Here is a 25803-nt window from a genome sequence, read left to right on the forward strand (position 1 = left end):
ATGGGTTCCTGTGGCCGGACAAGGGCTATGTGTTTTTTTTTTTTTTAATTACATATTAAGTCAATGCTACCTCTTTTGTCTGATTTTACTATGTTAAAGACAAAGTACAATATATATATATATTTTAGGTTAAGTTCAGTTGTCAGATTTATTCACTATTCAGAGTCTTGGCTAAATACAAATTAAGATACTTAAAAAGTTAAGAATATTTTCATTAATGTAGAACAAATAAAGGAAATCATTTGAATCATATCTTTTATGATTTCTAATTACACTGTTCCCATGTAGGATAAATCTCGGAGTCTTGCTGTCCATTCTGTAAAGACCCTGCTGAATATGGATGATGACATATTACTGGTCAACATGGGTTCCTGGTATACTGTTGCTCATATGTCAACACTGACAAATCAGAATACCTCAAAAATATATGTGTGTGGAGTAAAAGCACAAACTAAGGAATCTGAACTGCAGGATCTTTTTTCAAATATGGGATGTAGAAGTATGTGTCAAACATTAATTTCCGTTGGGATTTAGTGTTCTTTCATGTTTTAAAACTGATATTTTAATTTAATATAGTTTAATTTTATTTCTATTTATGAAATAGTCTTAAGATAATCTTTTTCAATATCTGTGTGTTGGTATATAAAGTAGCTGTAGTAGAATTTTGTATATTGGTTGAATTGCAGGTTAAATTTTTAATGCTCTATATAGTAGCAGCATGAATATATAATTTACATTTATGTAATATTTAAAAGTTTACCAAAAAATGCTTAGCTGTAAATCTAATTTGATTCTTTCTCATCACAAGCATTGAGTTGGTATTATCACCACAGAATGAATGAGGAATTGGGAAAAGTGAGATTAAATAATTGGGTCACAAGTTACACAATCAGAATCTTCAGATTGCAGATATAACAAGGCTGATCCAATTGTATACCTTATTAAAAGAAAGAGGTGTAGTTAGTTGTTAGAAACAGGGAGATGTTTTCCTATACTTCTAAGAATTACATTTTAGAAAAGACATTGACAAGTTCTATCCAAGGGCAGAACAGGGCAACCAGAGTAGTTGCAGAGATTAAGGAGAATCAGTTCAAAGAACTGAGAATATTTGTCCTCTAGAAGAGAACATTTCAGGAAGACATGATAGTTGTTTTCAAATATTTGAAGGGTTAGCAGGTAGTAAGAGGCATTAATGTGTCTGTTTCTTCTTGGTCCAGGTAGGCAGAGAAGCAAGGAGGAAGTTGAAAAAAAGACAGCTTTTTTTTTTTTTTAAATGCATAGAAAAACTTCCTACTAATTGGAGCTGTTCAAAGGTAGAATGAATAGTTTCAGGAGGTATTGAGTATAAAACTCTAGGGGTCTAGAGGTCTTCAAGTGAAGGCTGTTTGATTATTCTTTAAATTGCTTGTGTCGGTTGATGACAAATTTCTTGTATTGGTTGGTGACTCCTATTCAGGTACAGGTTGGTTTAAATGAAGTATTATAACCTTCTCCATTCAGAGTTTCTATGAGAATTGAATTACTGCTAGATTTCTGCTTTTTTATATATCTGTAAAAATTAATCTCTCTAAAAATTCTTAATTTCCAAATTGTTTTTCTTTTTTCTCCTTAATCTCTATGAGAACAACTTAATTAACAAATCTCTTGTGATTTTCAATAATGTTAGTCTTGCCTTAAGTACAAAAATAAGAAATGAAAACCTCAATGAATCATAGAATTTGAGAGCTGAAATAGACTTTGGAGATCCAAATGTAAGGGAACGTATTAAAATGGAAAGAACACTACATCTAGAGTCAGTGACTTAAGATAAGTTGCTTCATGTTTCATTGCATGGTTGTTCATCTGTAAACCAAGAAGGTTAAGAGCATTTAACAAAAGTTAACAGCCACCAAGTGCTTATCATTTCCCTTTTTTTGAGGGGGTTAGATTTGCCAGTCTGATGGATGTTAGGTAGAACTTCAGAATTGCTTTAATTTTTATTTCTCTAATTAATAGTGATCTGGAACTTTTTTTAAAAAACATGGCTACCAATAGCTTGGATTTCTTCTTCTGAAAACTGTCTCTTCATAACCTTTGATGCATTTGTCAATTGGTTAAATGATCTTTATCTATCTTGGAAATAATGATATTGGAAATAAATATTAATATCTTAGAAGACCTTATTACTGCAATTTTTTTTCATTTAACTATTTCCTTTTTAATCTTAACTATATTCAGTCTACACCTTGATTTAAAAAGAAAAGAATGTTTATTTTTTCAGTTGATCAAATTTCTCCCTTCCCATTTGAAAAAACAAAAACAAAGTCCTTCCAACAAATATGCATAGTAAAAGAAAACAAATTTCCACATAGGGCCCATCTGAAAAAGAGACCTAAGTTTTTGCTCTTTGTCAATTTCCTCTAGGGAGGTGGAGAACGCGTTTCCTCATGAGGTCTCTGGAATCAGAGGGTCCTTGTGGGGATGAGTTTGGGGGCGCTGTCGCTCTCAGCGCCGTGCCGGCTCCTCCTGCTCCCGCTCCTCTCTTTGCTGTGAGCAGAGCCTTCTGTTTTCTGTCCTGCCTTTTTCTTTGCTGATCCCTCGTTGCAGGTGAAGAGTTTGTTTTGTTTAGGATGAATCTTTCCCTTCGCCTAAAAGTCTCTTCTTCCTCCTTCTCCCCTTTCCAGATTCATTGTTGAATGAAATGTATTTCTTTACCCAGTTTTGTGTGTGCATGCGTGCGTATGCCTGAGTATAAAAACAAAACCGCAAGGCCAGGGACAGGAGTACTTGTACAGGGGTCTGATCAGTTTGACCATGGGTCCCTTGGGCCGCAGAAAACAGACAGTGGCTTATTCGGTTCAGCCATTGGACCTAGGGGCCAATATGAGCTGGCCTGTGTCGGTTCTGTAGCATAACTGAGGGAGTTTTGAGTTCAGTAAGTGAATACTGCAAAGGATTTCTGATTTGTCCAGCTTAAGGATTGCTCAGTTTGCTGTCTGCTTGGCTGATTCTGATTCCCAGCTCAGTCTGGTCTCCTTTGGAAAAATCAAAACAGTAAAAATCATTAATTGTCCTCTTTTTAGTTCTTCCCTCGCTCACTGAGTAAGCAAGCAATATGAGATCAATTATATGTGTGAAGGCATGGAAAACATATTTCCATATCACTTATGTTGCACAAAAAAATAAAGAAAAATAAAGGAAAAAAATTATGCTTCAGTTTGTACTTTAGAGTTCATCAGTTTTCTCTCTTGGAGGTAGGATAGTATTTTTCATCATGAGTCCTTTAGAATTGTCTTGGATCATTGTATTGATGAAAGTAGTTCATTGTTATTACAATTTTGGTGTTCCTGATGCTTGCAATTGCTGTTCATTTTCCTTTGTAGCAATGCATACATCTTCCTGGCCTTTTCTGAAATCATCCCCTTCATCATTTCTTATGGAATAACAACATTCCAACTTATTTAGCCATTCCTCCAGTTGATAGGCACTCCCAATTTCCAATTCTTTGATACTGCAAAAAGAGGTGCTATAGATATTTTGGGTACATACAGATCTATTCCCTTTTTCTTGTATCTCTGGGATTTAGACCTTTTAGTGATATTTCAGGGCCAAAGAGCATATAGTTTTATAACCCTTTGGACATACTTTCAAATTATTGTTTGGAATAATTAGACCAAGTCATAATTCTACCAACAGTGCATTAGCATATGTATTTTTCCACATCCTCTCCAGCATGTTATTTTTCTTTTCTATCATGTTAGTTGTATTAGAGGTGTGAAGTGGTTCTTCAAAGTTGATTTAATTTGCCTTTCTTTAATCAGAAGTGATTTAGAGCAATTTTTTTCTTATGAGTATATTAGCTTTGATTTCTTCTTCTGAAAGCTACCTGTTTTATTTTAATTCAGTTTACGTCAAAATTATTTCAATTTATTTATCAATTGTAGAAATGCTCTTTTTATAAAAATAAATTTGGTTATTTCACTATATAGTTGAGAAATGAGGTATTTATCAGAGAAAACTTACTGTGAAAGAATTTTTTTTATCAGCTTCCTTCTATCTAACTTTGACTGCATTGATTTTATTTGTGCAAAACTCTTTTTAATTTCATGGAATCAAAAATTTCCATTATATTGTAACCCTCTGGTTTTGTTTGGTCATAAACTCTTTCCTTATCCATAGATTTGACAGATAAAATTTTCCATACTCCCATAATTTATTTATGGTATTGCCCTTTATGGCTATATTATGTACCCATTATGACCTTATCTTAGTATATAATATGAGATGTTGGTCTATGCCTAGTGCCAAACTGCTTATCAGTTTTTTCAGTAATTTTCCTATAATACTGAGTTCTTGTCCTTATAAAGCTTGATATTTGGGTTTATCAAATACTGAATAATATGGCTATTTACTATTGTGTACTTATTTCCCCATTCTATTTGTTGTTCTTGTTGACTTGTTTTACAGTCATGTCTGGCTCCCTGTGATTCCATTTGGAGTTTTCTTGGCAAAGATATTGGAGTAGTTTGCTGGTTTTTTAAAAGAGGAGAAGAAGACTGAGGGTTTCTGGCCAAAACATTGCTGTTTCGGTTTACCCTGAGCCATCATAATTCAAACAAGAACCATCTGAGGCTTGACCAGGACTTATTTTTGGCTAATGAGGGCTAAAGTGATTTGGGTTTAAGGCGCCGTCCATGAAAAAGAAATCCGGCCTGTAAATCCCAAGATACCTTGTGATTTCAGTGATCAATATATTCCTTTGGGCAGAATATCTGCAGACTCTGTGTGGAAAGAGGGAAGGAAGGAAGGAGGAAGGAACAGAGGAAGGAAAGAGGGAGCTGTTCTGTCCATGTGGAACTGGCCAGTTGGGTCCCCAGTGAGGCAGTTGTTTCTATTCACAGGTTGTTTGTCCTTTGTTCTCAAAGGACCGTGAAATCAGGAAGGGGAGAGGTTATAACTTGCAAGTGAATTGGACTTAAGTGATTCAGGGCTGTGCAAAGTTACCATCCTAGAAGTGGTATCACTATGCTAAAGGATATTCATAATTTAGTAAGTATATTGCTTGAGTAAGATTGTGAATGGCCTGTGCTAAATAGTTTACTCTTCTTGTTCTTTCCTCTGGAGCTCTCATTTTCTTTCCCAGTCTTCCTATAGACCTCTTGTTGTTTCATTTATAATAAAACTTAAAAAATTTTTTTTGCTTCATTTTTTTCCCCTTAGGAATTTCAATTGAGCGTGTGGTAGATATGTGATTTTCTCTGAATCTTTGCAAGTGGATAATGTGGGGTTACTTTCTTCTTTAAGATTGTTGTCTTGGGTATTCTTTATTGTTGTTCTCTATTCATTTTTCTAACCTTACTTCCCATGTTAGCACTTTGTCTTGGGGTAGGTCCTGTACACTTCTGAAAGGAAGGGTACAGCATTATTTGTTTCTGATCTATATTACTTTGAGTTTTGTTTAAGCATACAGTATTTTTCAAAGACTTTAGGAGTATCTCTAGTTCTAGCCTGATGTATCAGAGAGGTTTGCTCACAGGCCTACCCTGATTGATGACCTCCTAATCTTAATACTGCAGACTTTTGAACCTGAAATGTTCAGGATCAGAACAATATACCTATGAATTCAGGAGTCTGACTCCATTATGATTGGGCACCAATCTCTTCACACACTTTCAGGCTTTCCTCTGATCTTTAAGCTGGGAAGCTTCTTTGAGCTGAAGTCATGGGCCAGGCTTTTCTAATTGGACTCATTCCCTAAATCAGTCCTTCTGACTCTCTCTTTATGTGGGTCTAGACTGGAAATAGACTTAATCAAGTTTCTCCCTGGATGTCTGGGACTGATATTTTTTCATCCTTGCTGGAGTAGTTGTGAGAGATTTAGGTTTCCTTCTCTTCACTCAGCCATCTTGAAGAAAGTCTATAATTCCTTGTTTATAATATGTAGCATTTTTAACTATTTGATTTTTCCTGTATGGCTAGCATTTCTTTTGGGTAATTATAGATACTATTTAAGAGCCTTGCAGGCTTCTGGAACGTGTTCCAAACAACATGTCATCTCTGAAGGATCTGATGAGCAACATCTGGGAGATCTCAGTACCCATAGAGAATCCATTCTCACCTGGGATTCTCTGTTGGATCCTCTTTATATAAACCAGGTATATACCTTGAGCATCACTCCCCTTTCATATGCCTTCCTTTATATTAATGATTGGAGGATTTAAAAATGTTTTATTGCTGCCTTTTGATTTTATATCAAAGTCATTTTGACTAGAAAAACTCCTTTCCTCAGTTTAGAATGACCATTTCTTTATAGTACACAAAAACAATTAAAAACATTAGGCAAAGTGACCGTATTTGTCAATGTATACAAAACCTGCTGTAGTTACTATCTTACCTCTCTGCTATGAGGAGGAAGCTACATCCTCTAGAGCCATCATTGCTTTTTCACTTAATCAGAATTTGGTTTCCTTTCAGAAATCATTACTTATATACTGTATTCATATTATTGTTATTTACCTATTGATTATTAACTCTTTATTGATTATATTGTTTTGGTTTTGCTTATTTTTTTCTGAATTGATTCATATAAACTTCCCCACATTACCCTGTATCATTAGAAAGGAATTTTCTTTCCTAGAGAAAGTAAAAGAAGAATATAGCTAGGGATGTGCTGATAAATATTTAAAAAAGTCTCCAAAACAGAACACACTTTTAAGTTTAATCTGCATTATTAAGATTTTCTCCATTACTTTCTTAAATCTAGACCAGGATTGGCAAAGTTTGGCTTATGGGGAAAATTCAACCCTTCTACCTATTTTGTATGGCCCATTAATTTAGGAGGCTTTTTATGGTTTTAATTAAAAAATAAAAACCATTTTTAGCTCAAAGGCCGTAGGAAACCAGGCATGAAGATTGATTTGACCTGTGGGCTAGAGTTTGCCAACCTCTGTTTTGATAATCAGCACAATGATATATTAAGCTTAATTATTAGACTTAATCTCCTTAAAATTTAGGTTTTCAAATATCACTCCATGCTCAAAAAGTTTTTAATAACTAATTTTCCATGGCCTATAGAATGAACTTAGAGATTCAAAAGAACTTCAGAATTGGTCTGAGATACCACCTCACACCTATCATAATGGCAAATATGATAGAAGAGGAAAATGATAAATGTTGGAGGAAACATGGGAAAATGGTACTAATGCATTGTTGGTGGAATTGTGCATTGATCCATCCGTCCTGGAGAGTAATTTGGAACTATGCCCAAAGAAATATAAAACTGTGCTCACTCTTTGATCTAGCAACACCATCACTAGATCTGTATCCCAAAAAGTTTTTTTAAAAAAGGGGGGAGGGAGAGGAGTAGTAATCTATTTGCACAAAAATATTTGTAGCAGCTCTTTTTGTGGAGACAAAGAATTGGAAATTGTGGGGATGTTCATCACTTGAGGAATGGTGAAAGAAGTTGTGGTATATGATTATAATGGAATAATGTTTTTCTATAAGAAATGATGAGCCAGGATGACATCATAAAAACCTGGAAAAATTTACATGAACTGATGCAGAGTGAAGGGAGCAAAAACAGAACATTGTATACAGTAACAGCAATATTGTACAATGATCATCTGGGAATGACTTAACTATCCTCAGCAATACAGTGATTTTATTAGTCAGCTCATTATAAGAAGTACTTCCCAGCACTAGAGAAAGAACTGATAAGAATCTGAATGCAGATTGTAGTATACTGTTTTTAACTTTTTCTTATGGGTTTTTTTTATATTTTCTTTCACATGACCAATATGGAAATGTTTTGCATGATTGCACCTGTAAAACCTATATCAAATTGCTTACTGTCTCAGTGAGAGGCAAGGGCAGGGAGAAAGACAGAATTTGTAACTCAACATTTTAAAAAAAATGTTAAATTTTTTGCATGTAATTAAGGAAAAAATTATTCTAAATATAAAAAAAAAACAATTTTAGAGTTGGAAGGGATTCAGTAGCCATCTAGTCCAATTCAATTCCTCCAAAAATCCATTTTACAATATATCTGATACTGGATCATTCAGACTTTACTTGGTGGCCTATTGCCTCCTAAAAAGCCTGTTCAACTTTCATATTGCTCTAATTAATAAGTTTTTAAAAAACGTATTGCTCCACATTTGCCATTCTGAAACAGCCATATGTTACCTCTACTTTTGCTTGTTTGGATGCCAAACAGTAAATCTAATAACTTTTCCACGTGACAACCCTTCACATACTTGAAGACTGCTATTATATCCCCCTCAAATTTCTTTTAAAAAGATAAGTCCAAACTACACATCCCTGACCTATCTCCAACTTTCTCTACTTAAGACTATAGTCAAGCACATCTATTCATCTCCTGTATGTAACTTTCATTCATTCAGCAAATTCCATGTATTTTCATGTTATTTCATGTGATTTTTCTGCTTGTTACATATCTTCCTCTCACTCCTTTCTCTCTTATCTCTATGCCTTTTATACAGTATGCTTAAAAGTGTTTGTAGAATTGAACTTGAAGTCCTATTTTCCTTCAAAATTCAAATTTGGTCTTATCTCTTAATTTATTTGAACAATGTTAAAATAAGGATTTGGTAGATAAAAAATTAGTAGTTAATGGGCACAATTGTATCCTATTATTATTCTTTAGCATTGTCTTTTTTAATAATACTTCATTCCCCCCAGTTACATGTAAAACCAATTTTTACAATTCATTTTTTAAAATTTATAGTTCTAAATTCTCTCCCTTTCTTAACCTTTTCTGAGATAATAAGCAATTTGATATAGGTTATACCCATGCAATCATACAAAACCTGTTTTCATATTTGTCATGTTGTAAAAAGAGGGGAAAAAACCAAGTAAAAAAATAAAATGAAAAATACTAGACTTCAGACTCCATCCGTTTTTTCTCTGTATGTGGATAACATTTTCATCATGAATCCTTTGGATGTCTTGGATTATTGTATTTCTGAGATTAGCTAAATCATTCACAGTTGATTATCCACTAGAATTACATACCACAACTTGTTCAGCCATTCCTCAACTGATGGACATCCTTCAATTTCCAATTCTTTGCCATAAAAAGAACTGCTATAAATATTTTTGTACATTTAAGTCTTAATAGTGATTTGGAGCATTTTTTCATATGACTATAGATAGATTTGATTTCTCCTTCTGAAAACTACTGTTCATATCCTTTGATCATTTAGCAGTTGGGGAATCCCTTGTATTCTTATAAATTTAACTTAGTTCTCTATGTTTGAGAAATAAAACTTTTATCAGAGATACTTGCTATGAAAGTATTTTCCCCAGCTTTCCTTCTAAGCTTGACTGCATTGATTTTGTTTGTGTAAAACATTTTAAATTTAATATCAAAATTTTTCATTTCATAATGTTCTCTATCTCTTATTGATCATAAATTCTTCCCTTCTCCACAGATCTGATAGGTACACTATGTCTTTTTCTCCTAATTTGTTTGTGTTATCATCCTATGTCTAAATTGTGTAGCTATTTTGACTTTATTTTAGTAGATAGTATAAGGTATTGGTTAATACCTAGTTTCTACCATACTGTTTTTTAGGTTTTTGTCAGTTTTTGTCAGATAGTGAATTCTTGTCTCCAAAGCTTGAGTCTTTGGGCTTGTCAAACATTAGATTTCTATGGTTAGTTACTATTATGAATTGGGTATCTAATCTATTCCACTGATCCACCATTCTTCTCCAGTACCAGATTGTTTTGATGATAATTGGTTTATCATACAAGTTGAAATCTGGTATCTTCATTTTTTTTTTCATCAATTCCTTGATATTTTTGACCTTTTATTCTTCCAGGTGAATTTTATTATTATTTTTCTAGTTCTATAAAATAACTTTTGATAGTTTGATATGTTACTAGTAGAATTGTCATTTTTATTTTATTGTGTTAATTTATGAGCAATCGATATATTTCTAATTGTTTAGATCTGACTTTCTATGAAAAGTATTTTGTAATTGTGTTCAAATAATTCCTAGTTTTTTTTTTCTTGGCAAATAAACTCTCAAATATTTTATATTATCTATGATTATTTTAAATGGAATTTCTCTATCTCTCCTTGCTAGACTTTGTTAGTAATAAATAGAAAGGCTGATCTTTATGAGTTTATTTTATATCCTGTAACTTTGCTAAAGTTGTTAATTTTTTCAACTAGTTTTTTAGTAGATGCTCTAAGTATGGCCTCATATCATCTCAGAGTGATGGTTTTGTTTTCTTGTTGCCTATTCTCATTCCTTAAATCTCAATTTTTTCTTCTCTTATTGCTATAGTTAAAATATTGAGTAATAGTGGTGGTAATGGGCATTTTTTAGCAATGCTTTTATAACCATTTTTCTTATGTTTTTCCTTTTTTCCCCCCAGACATTGAGGTGTTAAATGAAAATTTTACAGACATAGAAGCAAAAGATCAAAGATTACAGAAAGTTAAAGTTATTCTTCTACTACCTCGCTGTTCTGGATTGGGTGTTAGCAATCCAATAGAATTTATTTTAAATGAGAATGAAGGTAATTGTCTTTAGCAAGATGCCTGGTGCAAGGTAGCACTTCAATACTTATTCTCTTCCCCATCCTTAGTCCTTGTCTCTTCTTAATGGACATGAGAGAAAGTTATAAGCAATTTATAATCTCTTAAAGTAATGAGAAACTCTAGAAAGAAGCAAGTTTATTGAAAGTTTGTTTCATACCCAGTTAAACCATATTATCCTTGGAGAATTTAAGGATGATCCTGAAAAGAAAATGGTAAACAGAGAAAACATGGGAAAGATCTATCACAGTCCTTAATATTCCACATGAGGAAATAGAAATGCACTGGATAAAACATAAATTTTTTTCCTTAAGAATACTTAGATTTTTTTTTTTTTTTTTTGCTTTACTGGAAGTGACACAATTGTGTGGGAGTGATTAATTCTCAAAATACCTAACATATACCAAACATTAGGAAAAAATCAGTTATTACAAGCAAATAATAACTGATATATGTTTACTCTCCCAATTCCATATTTCTATAAGTATAAATTATACATGTTAATGGCATCCTTAATGAAGGTATGAGAAAAATGTTGCAGGTTTTTGAAAACAATATTCTACAGTAGACCATATGTTTATAGTCACAACATTGACTGAAAGGTTCATATAATATGATTTTACTGTGCTGCTTATTTTGACTATTAAAAAAATAATATTTTTTATCAATAAAGTATCTCACATGTACTTGTTAAGACTTTACAAGATTCCTTGACAAATGTATTAGCATAGATAATTACCCTTGATTATTAAGTCACATACATAACTCAAGGAAGATGTATGTATTTGCCATTGTCATGATAGAAATCAAGAAGAACACAAATGAAAGATGCATTGCCTAGCAAGATGAGGTTCTTCATTTGTTTATATTTGCTAATGGTATTTGTGCTAACTTTGTCAAACCCCAAAACACTACAGAGCCCCTTAAATGAGATCCATAATCACTCAAAATAATTTGGCTTGATTATCCTTGCAGAAAAAAACCAAGGAGTTACGAATAAAGAATGCCTATAATTCAGATTATGATAATTCTATTGAAAGGAAAACCCATAGAGCTGATTTGTTAACTAATGCATAGTTTCAAAGAATTAAAGAAACAGGTGCTTAAAGAGTTAATACTGATACATGGTATGAAATGTTGGGCAGCTAGGGAGCTCCATGGTGCACAGACCATGGGGCCTGGAGTCAGGAAGACTCATTTTTTGTGAACTCAAGTCCAGCCAGAGGCACTTAGTGGCTACATAACACTGGGCAAGTCATTTAACCCTGTTTGCTTCAGTTTCCTCATCTGTAAAATGAGCTGGAGAGGCAAATCATACTCCAATATCTTTGCCAAGTAAACCCCAAATGGGGTCACGGAGAATTGGATATGATGAAAAATGACTTAACAGTAACATGACTGAAAAAGGAATTAGGCAAGTCGTGTAGCAAGAGCAAAAGGTAATGATGGGCACTCTGTATGCTCTCTTGATATCCATGTGAAGTTAATAAATCTACAGGATAATTAGAAAAATTCTGTTTTAATTACTTTAAGCTATTCATTGATGAAAATGTTTTATTGTTTAGGAATGTAATTGAGTCAGTAGACGATAAATAGTTAAAGGAAATGTCTGCCCCTTTGATGTTACGTAGAATTAGAATGTAGGAAACTATACAGATGGAAAAATTGAATTTTGGGAAGGGAAAAAGTATTGATTGCTTAAACATCCAAGGTCGTACCAATAATACACCCCCCTCTCCCTTTCCCCAGCCTTAGTTCTTTTTCCTTTATGCCAGAATGTTGAAACAATGCAGAAAATGTTAGCATGGCTCCTGAAGGAGGAGGGCAGGCAAAGCTGTGCATGTGCCCCATGTTTGAGGAAGGAACTGAAGCTAGACCCAAAGTCTCCAGAGAAAGATGTTTCATCTCTGAGCTTCAGAGTATGACATGGAGACAGTGACACAATTGTAAGGAACACACCTTAATAGATGGGAGGCACTCTTAAAAACACAAAATACTATTTATGTTTCAGCTATATTTACATTGTTTGCTTAGAGTCATTTCTTAGAATCTCAAAGGAAAACATATTAACTGGGGAATTAAACATAATTTAACTTTGATCATATATTCTATTCCCAAACCACTGTAATTTGTAGTAGAAATAATTAAATGTTGTTAATATGTAAAATGTATAGATGCATTGTTTACTTTTCCTGTTTAGATGCAGATTTGCTTAAAGATCACTCTCAAGGCGCTATTGCAAAAGATAAACTTCATGTTCTTGCTGAACAGCAATATGAACAACTGAAACATGCAATGCAGTGTAAGTTAGCTTTCATCTCAATCATGTTCTGCCTCCAAATATATACCTTATTACCTTATACTCAGTACCTCATTTATCCATATCATTAAGATGTTCTACTGAAGTGAATTTTCCTAACTTTTGAACTTCTTTTTGAATGCCAAATTTTATATTTAAACATTTTGATAAAAATCTTCTAAAATGTAATTATGTACATACAGATGCAGATATATGCATTTGTACATATATATATATATATATATATATATATATATATATATATATAAACCTACCTTTTTAAACATAGAATACTTAATAGAGGTTTATCTCCTTTGTAAGGATTCCTCATGATGAAACATCAATTTTTTACTATAGTAATAACTATTATGTTTGCTTCTTTTTCAGGTTTTATGCCAATTTCTAAAAATATCTTCTCTCTACTATATCCTCTGTCTAGTTTTCTGTTTTGAATCTTCTAGGAAGCTCAATTTGTTAAAATAAATATGCTAAAACTTACATATTCAAAAGTACATCACGATTGAGCATAAGTTACAAACTACATGGGTCAGTTAGAAACTATTTTGTTTGCTTATAGCCCTTGTCTTTGCTTGTTTCTAGGTTTAGGGCTACCTTTAATGGGATCAGGTTGTTGTAAGAGTGATTGCCATATAAATGCAATGTTATTGTAATTTTGGTGAGCAGTAAAAAGTGCTGACTCTACTATCCCATCACCAGATCATTTTATTTTTGGATTTTTAGTCTTTGAGTTTAACTTCCTACTCTAAATAATTATTAAATTCTAGATTTAAATGAAACCATTTGTTCCACTTAACTACCATTTATCAAAGAGTAGGTAGGAAGAATAAATAAGAGCAAATTATAGCTAAGTTTTCCAACTTGTGGTTGTCTAACTTCAGCCTGTAGGGGCGGCAACACTCTGATTATAAATGGCAGAGAAGGTACTAATTGACCTGTAGTAGGAAAGGGAATTTCCTCACCAGAGGGGACAACTCCAAGTAGCTCCAGTACTTAAGAAGCAACTGAGCCAAAGCTAAAAGGAAAGTCTGATGCTGCAAAGACTGGTACTGCAGAGAAACCTGGAATGTAATATCTATGAATCAAGGCAAGCTAGATGTGACAAACAGAAGATGGAAAGTCTAAACATCAACATCCTAGGAGTTAGTGAAGTCAGATGAGCAGGAATGGGCAAGAATAATCCTTTAGAAGAAATGAAATATCTCTGAGAGTCAATGAAAGGGTGAGAAAAGCAATACTGGGTATGAGCTGAAAAATGAAAGAATGATTTTGTATAAATTCAAGACAAACTATTCACCATCACAGTAATACAAGCGTGTGCTCTAATCCTTGATGCTGAAAAGGCCCAAATTCATCATTTCTATGAAGCCTTACAACATCATCTACAAATAACACCAAAAAAAAAAAAAAAAAAACCAAAAAACAAAACAAAACAAAACAAAAAAAAACACATCTATCTTAATGGGATTGGAATGCTAAACCAGGAAACCAAAAAGTAATCAGTAATAATAAGCAAGGGTGTAAAGTGCAAAGTGAAGTACACAACGAAGCAGGGCAGAGAATGATCAAGTTTTTATCAAGGTAACTTGCTGATTGACATGGACATCACCAGACTATCAACATCCAAATCAGATTAATTAAGTACTTGGAAGCCATTCACCTCAGGACTGTGAGGCAGCTCTGCACTCAATCTGGCAACCAATTTGGAAAACTTAACAGTGGCCACTGGATTGGAAAAGATCCGTTTACAACCCTGTCCTAAAAAAGGGCATTGCCAAAGAATATTCAAAGTACCAAACATTTGGGATCATTTAACATGCTAAGGTTATACTTAAGAATCTACTAGGCCTCAGCAGTACGTGAACCAAGAATTGCCAGAGGAACAGGCTGATTTTCCAAAAGGCAGAGAAACTAGAGACCGTATCGCCAAATTAAAGGGTATTAGAAGGCTTATGTAAAAGGCTTAAGGAACATGGACCTCAAAAGATTGTGTATCTTGTAAAAGAATAAGATGGCAAAATGGCAGGAGGATATTGAAACAATTAAAAAAGGCATTAGAAGCAAAGCACATCCCACCAAATCCCAACCCTGACTTGAAACAGATATTCCAAAGGAACTAAAGGAAGAACTGAAAACATTTCTATAAAATAAGAAAAATTAAAAATAGAACTGAACATGGACATAAAAGGTTGGGCAAAATTCAAGTAAAAGTAGTGTAGCTAAAAATGTGGTAAGATTATGACAGAACTCTGCAAAGTATAATAAAAAAGCAAGTGAATCTGAAAATACTAGTAATAAATTTAAAAAAATGATGAATACAATGGAAACTAAATGGCAGATAATATTGAAACAAGTTCCAAATAATTTTAAAATAATTTTAAAACGATTAAGAGGATTTCAAAGTGATGGATTTACTGGAAAGGAAACCTTAGAATTAATGGAGTCCAGAAATTGTTAAAAAAAATTGATTGTTGTATTTTTGGAAATCACATGACAAAACTTATTTAGAACCATAAAAAAGCCTCAACACTGAGCAACATTCTGCAGAGAGACAGAGAATCCATATAATCCCTGACAGAGAAATTAAATTTGTGTATCATTTAGTAGACTTCAGAATTCTGGGGGAAAAAAAAGACAAGACAAAATTCTCAATTTCCAGAAAGAAAAGTTTTTATTTAAAAATTCACAGTGTAGAGAGTGTTTTATTTTTGGTTTTTCTAAAAGAAAAATGATCCCTAAAATTGAAATAATATTCTAGGCCTTCTTCCTTCACTTATCACCAGCATATCTAAGTACGTTTAAAGGATATTTAAAAAACAAGAGAAGTATAAAAAATTCCTGGAGCAAAAAAATTACATTCCTAAAAAAGTCTTTGGAACTAAGAGAGAGAGAGAGCGCTAAAGAGTTAAGTATTTAGAACAATATATACTTTTCAGCTGTGATTAATTTTTTATTATAATGTCATGAGTTTGTATAATTCCTTACCTTATAATACTATTATCTTTGCTACATTATTGAATTATATAATTGGCATTGAAAAAAGAATAATAGGCAAAAAGAGAAGAAATTAGATGTTTACAATTAAGAAGATACTATTTTAAAAAGGCAGGTCAATGGAATTATGAGGAGAGAAGATAAGTGAAGGACTTTTACAAAGGTGATGGTGGTGTTAAGTTTTAGAGATGTGCAAGCTTTAATGTAAAAATTTGGAATTCTCTTTAGTATTTTTGACTTACAAATAGAATTAATAAAATGAGAACGTTGGTGTTTTCATTTAAAAATTGAATAATTTGCAATAGAGAATGTAAATGACATGACCTCCAGTATAAACAGGAAAAGAATTTTGTAAAAATTTCTTTCTAATAAAGTAATCAAACTAATTTCTTTTTTTAATTATTTTTTTTTCCCATTTTAAAATCTTTACCTCTAAGCAACACATGGTTTTTAGCAGCTATATGGAGATAATTTGTCTCCATATATAAAATAATAAAAAGAAAAAAATAATATAAAAAGGAAAGTTCACTTATTTTCAATCTACATGGAACATATTTTAAAATTTCTTTTTTGTCGTAGAGAAACAGACATAACTATAAATATCATGTTTATTGATCATTCCAACAAAAGTGTCTACATAGAATTTTTAAATTAATTTATTCTACAATGGTTAAAGAAGAAATTAAAAAATTAAATTAATTAAATTATAAAATTTACAGTTTACCTCAAAAATGATAGCAAAAATCTATCCAAGTTTATGTAATACAGCCCAAGTATTACTTAGAGATAAATTTGTATCACACATGGTGATTACAATTATGCAATTATGTACAATTATATAATGTGTGGAAAAAAATCCTTATAGCAACAAAACCTTAAAGAAAAAGGCATAGAACAGATCATTATTATATGCTTATATTTTTCTTATCTTAAAATGAGACTAGATTAGAGATTATGGATTTATTTTGGATTTGATTATTTAATTTGTTTATTCATATTTATTGATATTTTTATTATATAAAACATTTAAAAAATATGCATGTTGGTTCTAAGGGGGATCAGGCAACAAGATGGTACATATGGCTCAACTCAGGTTTATCACTATCCCTATACTTAGAAAAATATTTGAGTTCATATTCAGTTAATTAGGCCTTGATCAAGTACCGTTTCTTCCTTGAAGGTTTCCCTCATCCTAAACTCTTTTGGAATCACTCATGCTCCTCTGAACCTTCCTATTTACTTGTATTATAGTTAGTGCTTGTCGCAAACTTGCTAATAAAATTGTAAACTGCTTGGGGACAGGAACTTTGTTGTTTTTCATAATTTCATCATCATTTTTATCATTCTATCTTAGTTTCTCGCTCCTGAGCAATTTCATCAGTTCTTATGGATTCAGTTATCCTTTGCAGATTCAAATTCTATACCTATCTGAAGCCTTTTCTAATCCCTTGAACTGCTAGTGTTTCTCCAAATTGATTTGTATACCTGTTGTATTTAATTTTCTCTGTACACATCCTATCCATTTAAAGTTCCTTGAAGAGAGTAAGGGTTGTGCTTTGTTATTTGTTTTTTCAATTCCTGCTTCTGCCATAGTATCTGGCACATAGTAGTTAATGAATAAATAAATGCCTGGTGACATTATATTTAATGGGTACTTTAAAATATATTTTTGAATTTAATTTAATAGCATATCAACAATTATCAAAGGATACTAAGGACAATATTACTATTCTAGATAAAAGAAAATGAAGATATGTTAAATTGTACCAGATGTGTATAGGATTATTAACATGAACTGTGACCACATTTTTCTATTACATACAGTTAGTAAAGCACAAGCAATTGTTTACTGCACATGTTCAGTTTATCCAGAAGAAAATGAAGTTGTCGTTAAAAAAGCACTGGAACTTGGAGTCGAAGGGAATAAAGTACAACCTTATAGGTAAGGGGGAAAAAGATTCTTCTAATCTATCTGAGTAATTTAGTGTCTTCATAAAGTAGAAATCTGATTTTTATAGTAAATTGTATAAAAGCAGCTTAGAACCTTGTGTGAGAACTCAAAATGACTAAATAATATACCTTATATAACTCAATTCTCTAAAATCTTGTATCTTCTTGGGAGCAGTGTTTTGGTAAATGTTTAACGATCAGCTTTTTTTTTTTTTTTTAAGTACATAGGATACACTTTTAAGTTTAATCTGCATTATTGACATTTTCTCCATCACTTTTTGAAGTCTAGACAATGAATAAAACAATAAATCAAGATTTGATTGGTCATACTTTGCTGATTTTCAAGGTATAAATGTTCACATTGAAAATTTAACAAATGGCCCTTAAGAGCCTATTAGATCTGATACCAGGATATTCCTCTTTCTAGAGCTCTTTCCATTGTATCAGTTTGGCAGTGTTACTCTCATAGTGTTAGGTTGCATTTGTTGTTCTACTGGAAGATTCTCTAACTTTCATTTGCATTGTAGAAGCTTGTAGGATTCTATTCTATTTGAGAAATTTTCGTTAGATATAACATTTAAAATATTAAAAAAAAAAACGAATTTGAAAACTCCTACAAATATTAACATTTCCATATATAAAAACCAGAAAAAGGATTGCATCTGAAACCATGAATCTGTGAAATGCTTCTTTAATATATATATATATATAATTAATCAAGCATGTTAGTATCAGAGCTGTCAATCCTGAGACTGCCTCTGAGTTTAGTTTTGTTTTTTGTCTTTATTTTATGCTTCAGTCACCCTCTATTCCTTCTTTTCTTTCTTCTGGAATTTCTATCCCAGGTCCCTTCCCAACCTTCTCTTCCCTTTGTTTTTTCCCTCCCCTCCCAATTTTTTAACTGCCTCCCCTGTTGTTACAGGGGATAATAATAATATAATATATATTAATAATATTATTAATAATAATAGCAAGCACAGTTAAGCAAAGAAAATCTACACATTGGCTGTGTCTCACTCCATACACTAATCTGTTACCTCTTCAAGAACGAAGGACAAACGACAACCGTGACTGAGGCTGTGAGAGTGAGGGGAGCCTGTACCACATGCCCGCATCATTCCTCTGGAGCCAGGGCCCGTCATTATTTCAGAGTTCTTTAGTCTTTCGAAGTTTTGTCTTGTTTTAATCCAGTGTTGAACTTTTCTGCTACTACCCTGGCACAATTTTGTAGTTGTTCCTTTCTAATAGGACCAAACACATTACATAAAAGTCCTTGCAATATGTATTACTGCTATCTTGTAACAGCAGTCCTGTTAAAAGCAGATGAGAGATGCACAAAAACTTCCCAAAACTCTGCAACCAAATATGATCGAAAGTGAGAATGAAGGTGGACATCCCAACAGTGGATCATACTTTCAAGCTATTCACTTGGCCTACTCTTCGCACTTTAGTGATTTGGGGGGCATAGTTCCAAAATGATTAGACCAAATGACAGATGCCCCAGAAGTGCGTTAGCGTGTCCATTTGAGCAGCTAAGTGGTGCAGTAGCAAGAGCACTGGGACCCTGGTTAGGAAGCCCTGCAAATGGCCTGAGATACTTACTAGCTGTATGACCGGGAGCAAGTAAGTAACCTCTCTTTGCCTCAGTTTCCTCAATAATTGGGATAAAAATAGCACCTCCCTCACAGGGTTATTATGAGGATCAAATGAGAATCTCTATTAAAGAAAAAAAAGTTCTTAGCACAGAATGTGCTATATAAGTGATTATTCCCTTTTCTTCCCCTGTTTTTGCAAAACCTGTAGCACATTTGTCATGTTCCTTTTTCAAAAAATCATCATTGTCAAGCTGGGTAGATAATTTGGTGGCTATTCAGAGTTATTTCCTTTTTAATTTCTCATAATTATTAGTGATTTAGGGAGCATTTTTTCAAATTATTGATGACTTATATTTCTTCCTTTGGAAACTGTCCATTCATGTCCTTTGGCTATTTATGAATTATTGCAATTATGACCAATTAACTTATTCTTCAAAATTTGATTCAATTCCATATATATCCATATAATGATACATTGGGATATGGACATTTATATGTCTCTCTTTATATATATAATATTGTCTAATTCAAGTTAATTATTTAGTGCCATTCCAAACTTAAAAAAAATTAATTTATAGGTATAATTTATAATAAATTTCATTTAGAAAAACAAAAGGTTAAGAATTTCAAGAAAATATACATTTTTAAAAGTGTTAAAGAAGGTGGTACCAGATTTCAAATTATAAGGTAGGAATAATTTGGTTAAAAAATAAGGGCCAGTCAGTAGAACAAATTGAGCATAAGACGGAAGAAAAGGAATAAGTGAACATAATGTTAATTAAATCTACAGGCCCCAGTTACTAGAATATATACTCACATGTATGTGTATTAAAAATGGGGATAATAGCACCAACTTTGCAAGATTGCTGTGAAGATCAAATGAGATATTTGTAAAATGCATAGCATAGTGTCTGGCAGATTGTGTATATATATACATTTTTTTCACCTTTTTCCTTCCTCCTCATTTTTCTATTGATTTATATAGTCAATTTATAATTTTCCCTATTATATCTGTGTGATAAATCCATTTGGACTTTATTTGATGTAATATGCTAGTTTATATCTACTTTTTGCCAGACTACTTTCCAGTTTTTGTCAAATAGTGAGACACCTTCCTCTAGTTACTGGGTTACTGGTTAGTTTTAATTAACATGTTACCATATTTCTTTTCATCTTTGTTATATGCCTATTTTTTTTTACACTGAGTGACCCTTATTTTTTTTAACCATTACCAGATTATTTTGATGTTTTCTGTTTGCTGTCTTTTAGTTTGAGATCTGTTACTAAGCCATCTTCTTGATCACTTTTTTTTCCTATCATTTTCCTTGAAATTACTGATCTTTTGTGATGAATTTTATGATTCTAGTTCTATAAATCAAATCTCTTGTAGTTAGGTGTAACACTGTATAAGTAAATTGATTGAGGTAGTGTTTTTATTTCTGTAAAGTATACTTTATACTTGCATTCATATAGCTCTTGAGTATGTGTAGTAGAGTATGTGTACTATTTATACATGGTGTATTTATTTTGAATGCTATTTCTCTTTCCCTTCTTGCTAAGTTTTGAGTTTTTTGGGTAATGTGTAGAAATACTGATAATTTATGTCCTGCAAATTGGTTGAATTTATTGTTAATTTTTAGATAACTCTTTAGGATTCTTATTACTTGAAAGATGTAACCCCCCACTTTGCCTATATTTATTCCCTCAGTTTATCTTTCTAAAATGTTTTACTGCTATACTTAGTATTTCCTTGTTTTTTGTAAATAGTATTTTTTCCCAATTACATATAGGGAGCATTAATTTTTATAAGATTGCAAATTTCGATTGAATTCCAAATTTTTTCTCCTTTTCTTCCCTTCCCGAAGACAGCAAGAAATCTGACATAGGTAATATGTGTACAATCACAGAAACATATATCCACATTTATACTTAGGATTTCTAAGCACTATTAAATAATAGTGATCATAATATATATTCCTTCTTTTATCCTTTACAGAAAAGACCTCTTGTTGGTTTTTTATTAAAAGCTTTTTCAGACTCTCCTGATGTTTTTAAGTGATCATTAATATGCTATTAATGTGGTTTATCATATGTATAATCTTTCTTATATTCAATCACAACCCTGCATTCCTCTTATAAATCTAATGGGGTCATAGTATCTATTTCAAATTTGTTGTAGTTTATTTGCCAATATCTTATTTAAGTTTTTTTTGCATATATATATATACATTAGAGATATCATTCTATGGTTTTGTCCACTTTTGTCCCCATTATTTAGGGATCCAAACCATATTTATATCATAGAGATTGGAAAAGTCTTTTCTTATTTTTGCAAACAGATTATGCAAAATACAAGTAATTGTTCATTGAATGTTTGATTCACTTGTAAATCCCGTAGGTTTTTTTTTCTTTCAGAGAATTTATGGCATATTTTATTTCTTTTTCTGATATTGGGCTATTTTAATAATCTTTTGATTATCTGGTATATTTCTAAAATTATTTATCCATTTCCTTTAACTATTTTGTTGGCATATAACTAGGAAAAATAATTTTCTTTTTTTCCCTTTTCAATTGTGAATTCTTTTTCATTTTTGATAGAATTTAGTTTTCCTTTTCCTTTTAAGGATCACATTAAGTAGTTGTTTATCTGTGTTTATCTATTATCGATTTTGTTAGTGTTGTTTCTGTTCAAAATTTTAAAAAAAGGCTCCTGGTTTTAACAATTCAGTTAATTTTTGCTCTTTTTCTTAAAATTAATTTTGATTAATAGAATTTCTTTAATCTCCAAAATGTCTTCTTTGTCATTTAATTGGGAGGTACTTCATTTGTTGTGTTTTTTTTCCCCTAGTTGTATGTCCAATTCATTTATTTGTCCTTTTTCTGTTATGTTGATGAAAACATTTAGAGATGTAAATTTTCCCTCCAAGGATTGAATTGGTACATCCCATTCATTTTGTTTGTCTCATTATCATTGTCACTTTCTTTGATGAAAATTTCTATTATTCCTATTATTTTTTTCCTTTTATTTAACAAGTTTTTTTTAAAGAATTATTTGTATTCCAGTTAATTTTTCATTCTTTCTTTAAAAGCTCTTTGTCAAATAAAATTTTAAAAATTCATTATGGATAGTAAATGACATGTTTAGTATTGATGAGGTTTAGATTTGGGGTACCCAAATCAAATTAGGGTTACTGGTGATCAGGGAGTTAAATAACTAAATAAGGTCTTGTGGCGGTGCAAGGATAGGGAGTTCTGGCAGCACAAGAGTCCCTTGTAAAGGAATCTACAGAACCGAAAACCTAGATTGATAAAAGAGGTTTATTATGGGGATTGGAAGTGAGGTTAAAGTCTAGTTAAGGAAAGAAATGAGAGTAAAGAGAAGGGGCACTGGAAACATTCCAGTGGACAGAAGCTCCTTGGGATGCCAAGCAGAGCATAGCTGGCATATTTGGAACCTCTGCAAAGAGAGGCTTTAGTCTGGCTCTTTTATGATAGGAGGTTTTGGCTACAAGGTGAAGGGTGCTTGTGGGTGGAGTCCCACGTTAGCTCCTCCATGGGTTTCAGCTAGGGTTAGAATTTGAATTGAATTCATGGGTTTCGGGACTGAGCCGGCCCCACCCAGATAACAAAGATGAAACTGTGCTTGGGATGGAGTCCCCTCACTGAGGCAGGGTCAAAGGAGGTTTTCTCCTTTAAGGATTTTCAGTTTGTGGGTTCCCTCTTTATTATTATTTTGTCTTTTGAGGGGGAGGTTTTTATGCCTTAAAACAAAGTTTTTTTTTTTTTTTTGTTGTTGTTGGTTTTTTAAAGGTGCTATAAATTGCTGATGATCATATCAGCTTTTTTTCTGTTCCCTTTCAGGAAGTGGAGATCTCTACATCATCTAAAATTGTATTCTGGTCCTTAACTTTTTTCTTGTTTATCTTTTAATTAGACTTTTCTAGTTTTGACAAAGGTACAATGAATTCCCCACTATTATACTTTTGGTATTTCTTTTTTCTTACGATTCAGTTAATTTTTCTTTTTAAGTATTCAGATGCTATATTATTTGGTGTACATGTATTAGGTATTATCTGTGATGCCTTGAATCATAATGTGGTTACTAGCTTTTCTTTTTATCATGCCTACATTTACTTATATCTTTGTTGGAAATCATGATTGATATAAGTTTTTTAAATTTCAACTGAAGCATAATATTTTGCTCTAGTCCCTTATTTGAACTCTGTGTGAATCTTTATTTCAAATATATTTCTTGTAAACTCATATACTGTTGCATTCTGTTTCCTAAACTATTTTACTATATTTTTCTGTTCTATAGGTAATTTCCTAACATTTACATTCACAGTTATGATTGTTCATTGTGCATGTCATCCCATTTTCCCCTCTTGTGCTTTTTGCCTTTCTTTGCTCCCACACTCTTTGTTATAGGTAAGTAAGTAGATTAAAAAAAAACACAACACAGGGACTTTGCCTAACATTTATGACTGATAGAGGTCTTTTCTGTTCTCTTGCTTCTTTTCTCTTCCATTTACTCTCTTTCCAATTACAAATTTTTACTCTTAGTTTCCTTTTAATTTCTCTTTTGAATTTGTTTTCCTGTACCATAATCTCTGTGTTCTTGTGATTTGTCTTCCTTTATTCAATTCAGATAAAAGTGAGATTTATGTAATGTTCATTCTCCCTTTTTATTTGAATACTCTTTACTCTTTGCACTTCTATTATCTGTAATGGTGTTTTCCTTCCTTTTCCTCTTTTTTTCTTCTCAGTATAATCCTCTATCCCCCTCCCATTTGTTTTCTGCTGTGACTACCAAAATCAAACAAAACTACCTCCTGATCATGTTTCTTATTTATCTTTTTTACTCCTGATCATGTTTCTTATTTATCTTTTTTAATGGCCCTTCAAAACACCAGGATCCTAAGAATTTTTCCCCTATTCTCTTAAAAACTTGTAAACAATTTATTTTTATGTAATTTCTTCTAATATTTAAATGCCTGTGTGTAATCTTTTGATTTTTTTTCTTGAATCTTTTGTTTCCTAAAATGTTAAAACTGGCTTTTTCAGGAATGATAGAAAAATCTTCTGTTTCTTTGGAGAGCCTATTTTTACCTTTTGGAATATTCATTTTAAAATCTCTTCTTTATAATGGCAATTGTGTTTCTAACTGTGGTGCCTTGGTTTTTGAATGTTTTCTTTTTGGTTATTTGCAGTGGTTTTTCTTTGAATCCTACAAATCTAGATTTTTGTTATGTTGTTCATAGAAATTTTCATTTTGGGGTTTGGGGAGTTAACTGGTGGATTCTTTTTGTCTTTGTTTTTATGAATCTAAGTTTTAAGTTGTGATTTCTTGAAATACTGTATTCAAGGTATTTGAGTTTCTTTTTTCATGATTTTCAGTTTCTGCAATAATTCTTAAATTATCTTTTCCTAAGTTGGAATCTGAGTCGAGCTTTAAGGAAAGGGAAAGACTTTAACAGAAATAGATGGGGTAGAAATAGGGGAATGGGAATATATCCCCAAGGAAGTCATAAACATGGAAAAGGGTAGTATGAGTATGGGGAACAGAGAGAGTAGTTCAGTATAGCTAGGAAGTAGAATAGTGTAGAATGTAGATTGGAGAAAGTCTGAGGCTTCCTTTAATGACAACCATAAATTTATAATTTATTTGGTAGGCAATGAGGAATGACTAGAGACTTTTAAGCAGAAAAGTACCATAATTCAGTTGATATATTATAAAGCTTACTTAAGAACAGATATGTAAAGGCTGAATAAGAGAGCCTAGTCTAGAGGTGGATAGTCTAGAGGTGACAAGAAATTAGGATCTGAACTTACTGAAATGGAAAGGCTAGGATGGATACAGAAATAGTATGAAAATAAAATAAAGAAGATTTAGCAACTGGAGATGGGTAGGATGAGGGGGAAAGGGAAGAGTTAAAAATTATGAGCCAGAGATAATGAAAAGATGGTGGCACTATCAACAGAGAAACTGAGAGAAAAAAGGTTTTGGAAGGAAGATGGTGATTTAAATTTTGAATATGTCAAGTTTGAGGTGTCATTGACTTATGCAAATAATGATAGCCATTAGGGAATTGAAATATAGAACCTGAGTTCTGAGAAGAGATTTGGAAATGATGGGAAGTAGATGAGATCATCAAGAAAGAGAAGAGAACCAAGTTTTATAGGTAATAATCATTTAATAGGTGAAAGGAGGAAGAAGAAAGGTGTCAGAGTTGTAGGAGGATGGTACAAGAGAATGCTTCCTTCACAAGACATCATTGGAAGAGAGGATATTAAGAAATGTGGAATGGTGCAGAGTGTTAAAAGCCACAGAGGAATCAAGGATGAGAACAGAAGAAATATCTGAGTAGGTGATAAGGAGTTCATCAGTAGCAATG

At 32.3% G+C, this 25803-nt stretch overlaps 1 protein-coding gene across 6 annotated transcripts in view; it reads left to right on the top strand.

Moving 5' to 3' along the window:
* The window catches only part of NSUN7 (NOP2/Sun RNA methyltransferase family member 7), a 74821-nt gene that overhangs the window by 34390 nt on the left and 14628 nt on the right, over window positions 1-25803 (top strand). For all 6 annotated transcript variants that reach the window (XR_004230173.1, XR_001121289.3, XR_004230174.1 and 3 more), the window contains exons 7-10: window positions 289-499; window positions 10390-10533; window positions 12753-12854; window positions 17688-17805. Coding sequence is in view for 3 of the 6 variants with exons in the window: in XM_031942140.1 (XP_031798000.1) it covers window positions 289-499; window positions 10390-10533; window positions 12753-12854; window positions 17688-17805 (575 nt within the window). In the remaining 3 variants the exon portion in view is untranslated. The remainder of the gene's footprint in view (window positions 1-288; window positions 500-10389; window positions 10534-12752; window positions 12855-17687; window positions 17806-25803) is intronic.

This window comes from Sarcophilus harrisii, chromosome 6 (genome assembly GCF_902635505.1).
Source record: "Sarcophilus harrisii chromosome 6, mSarHar1.11, whole genome shotgun sequence".
Taxonomy (NCBI): Eukaryota; Metazoa; Chordata; class Mammalia; order Dasyuromorphia; family Dasyuridae; genus Sarcophilus; species Sarcophilus harrisii.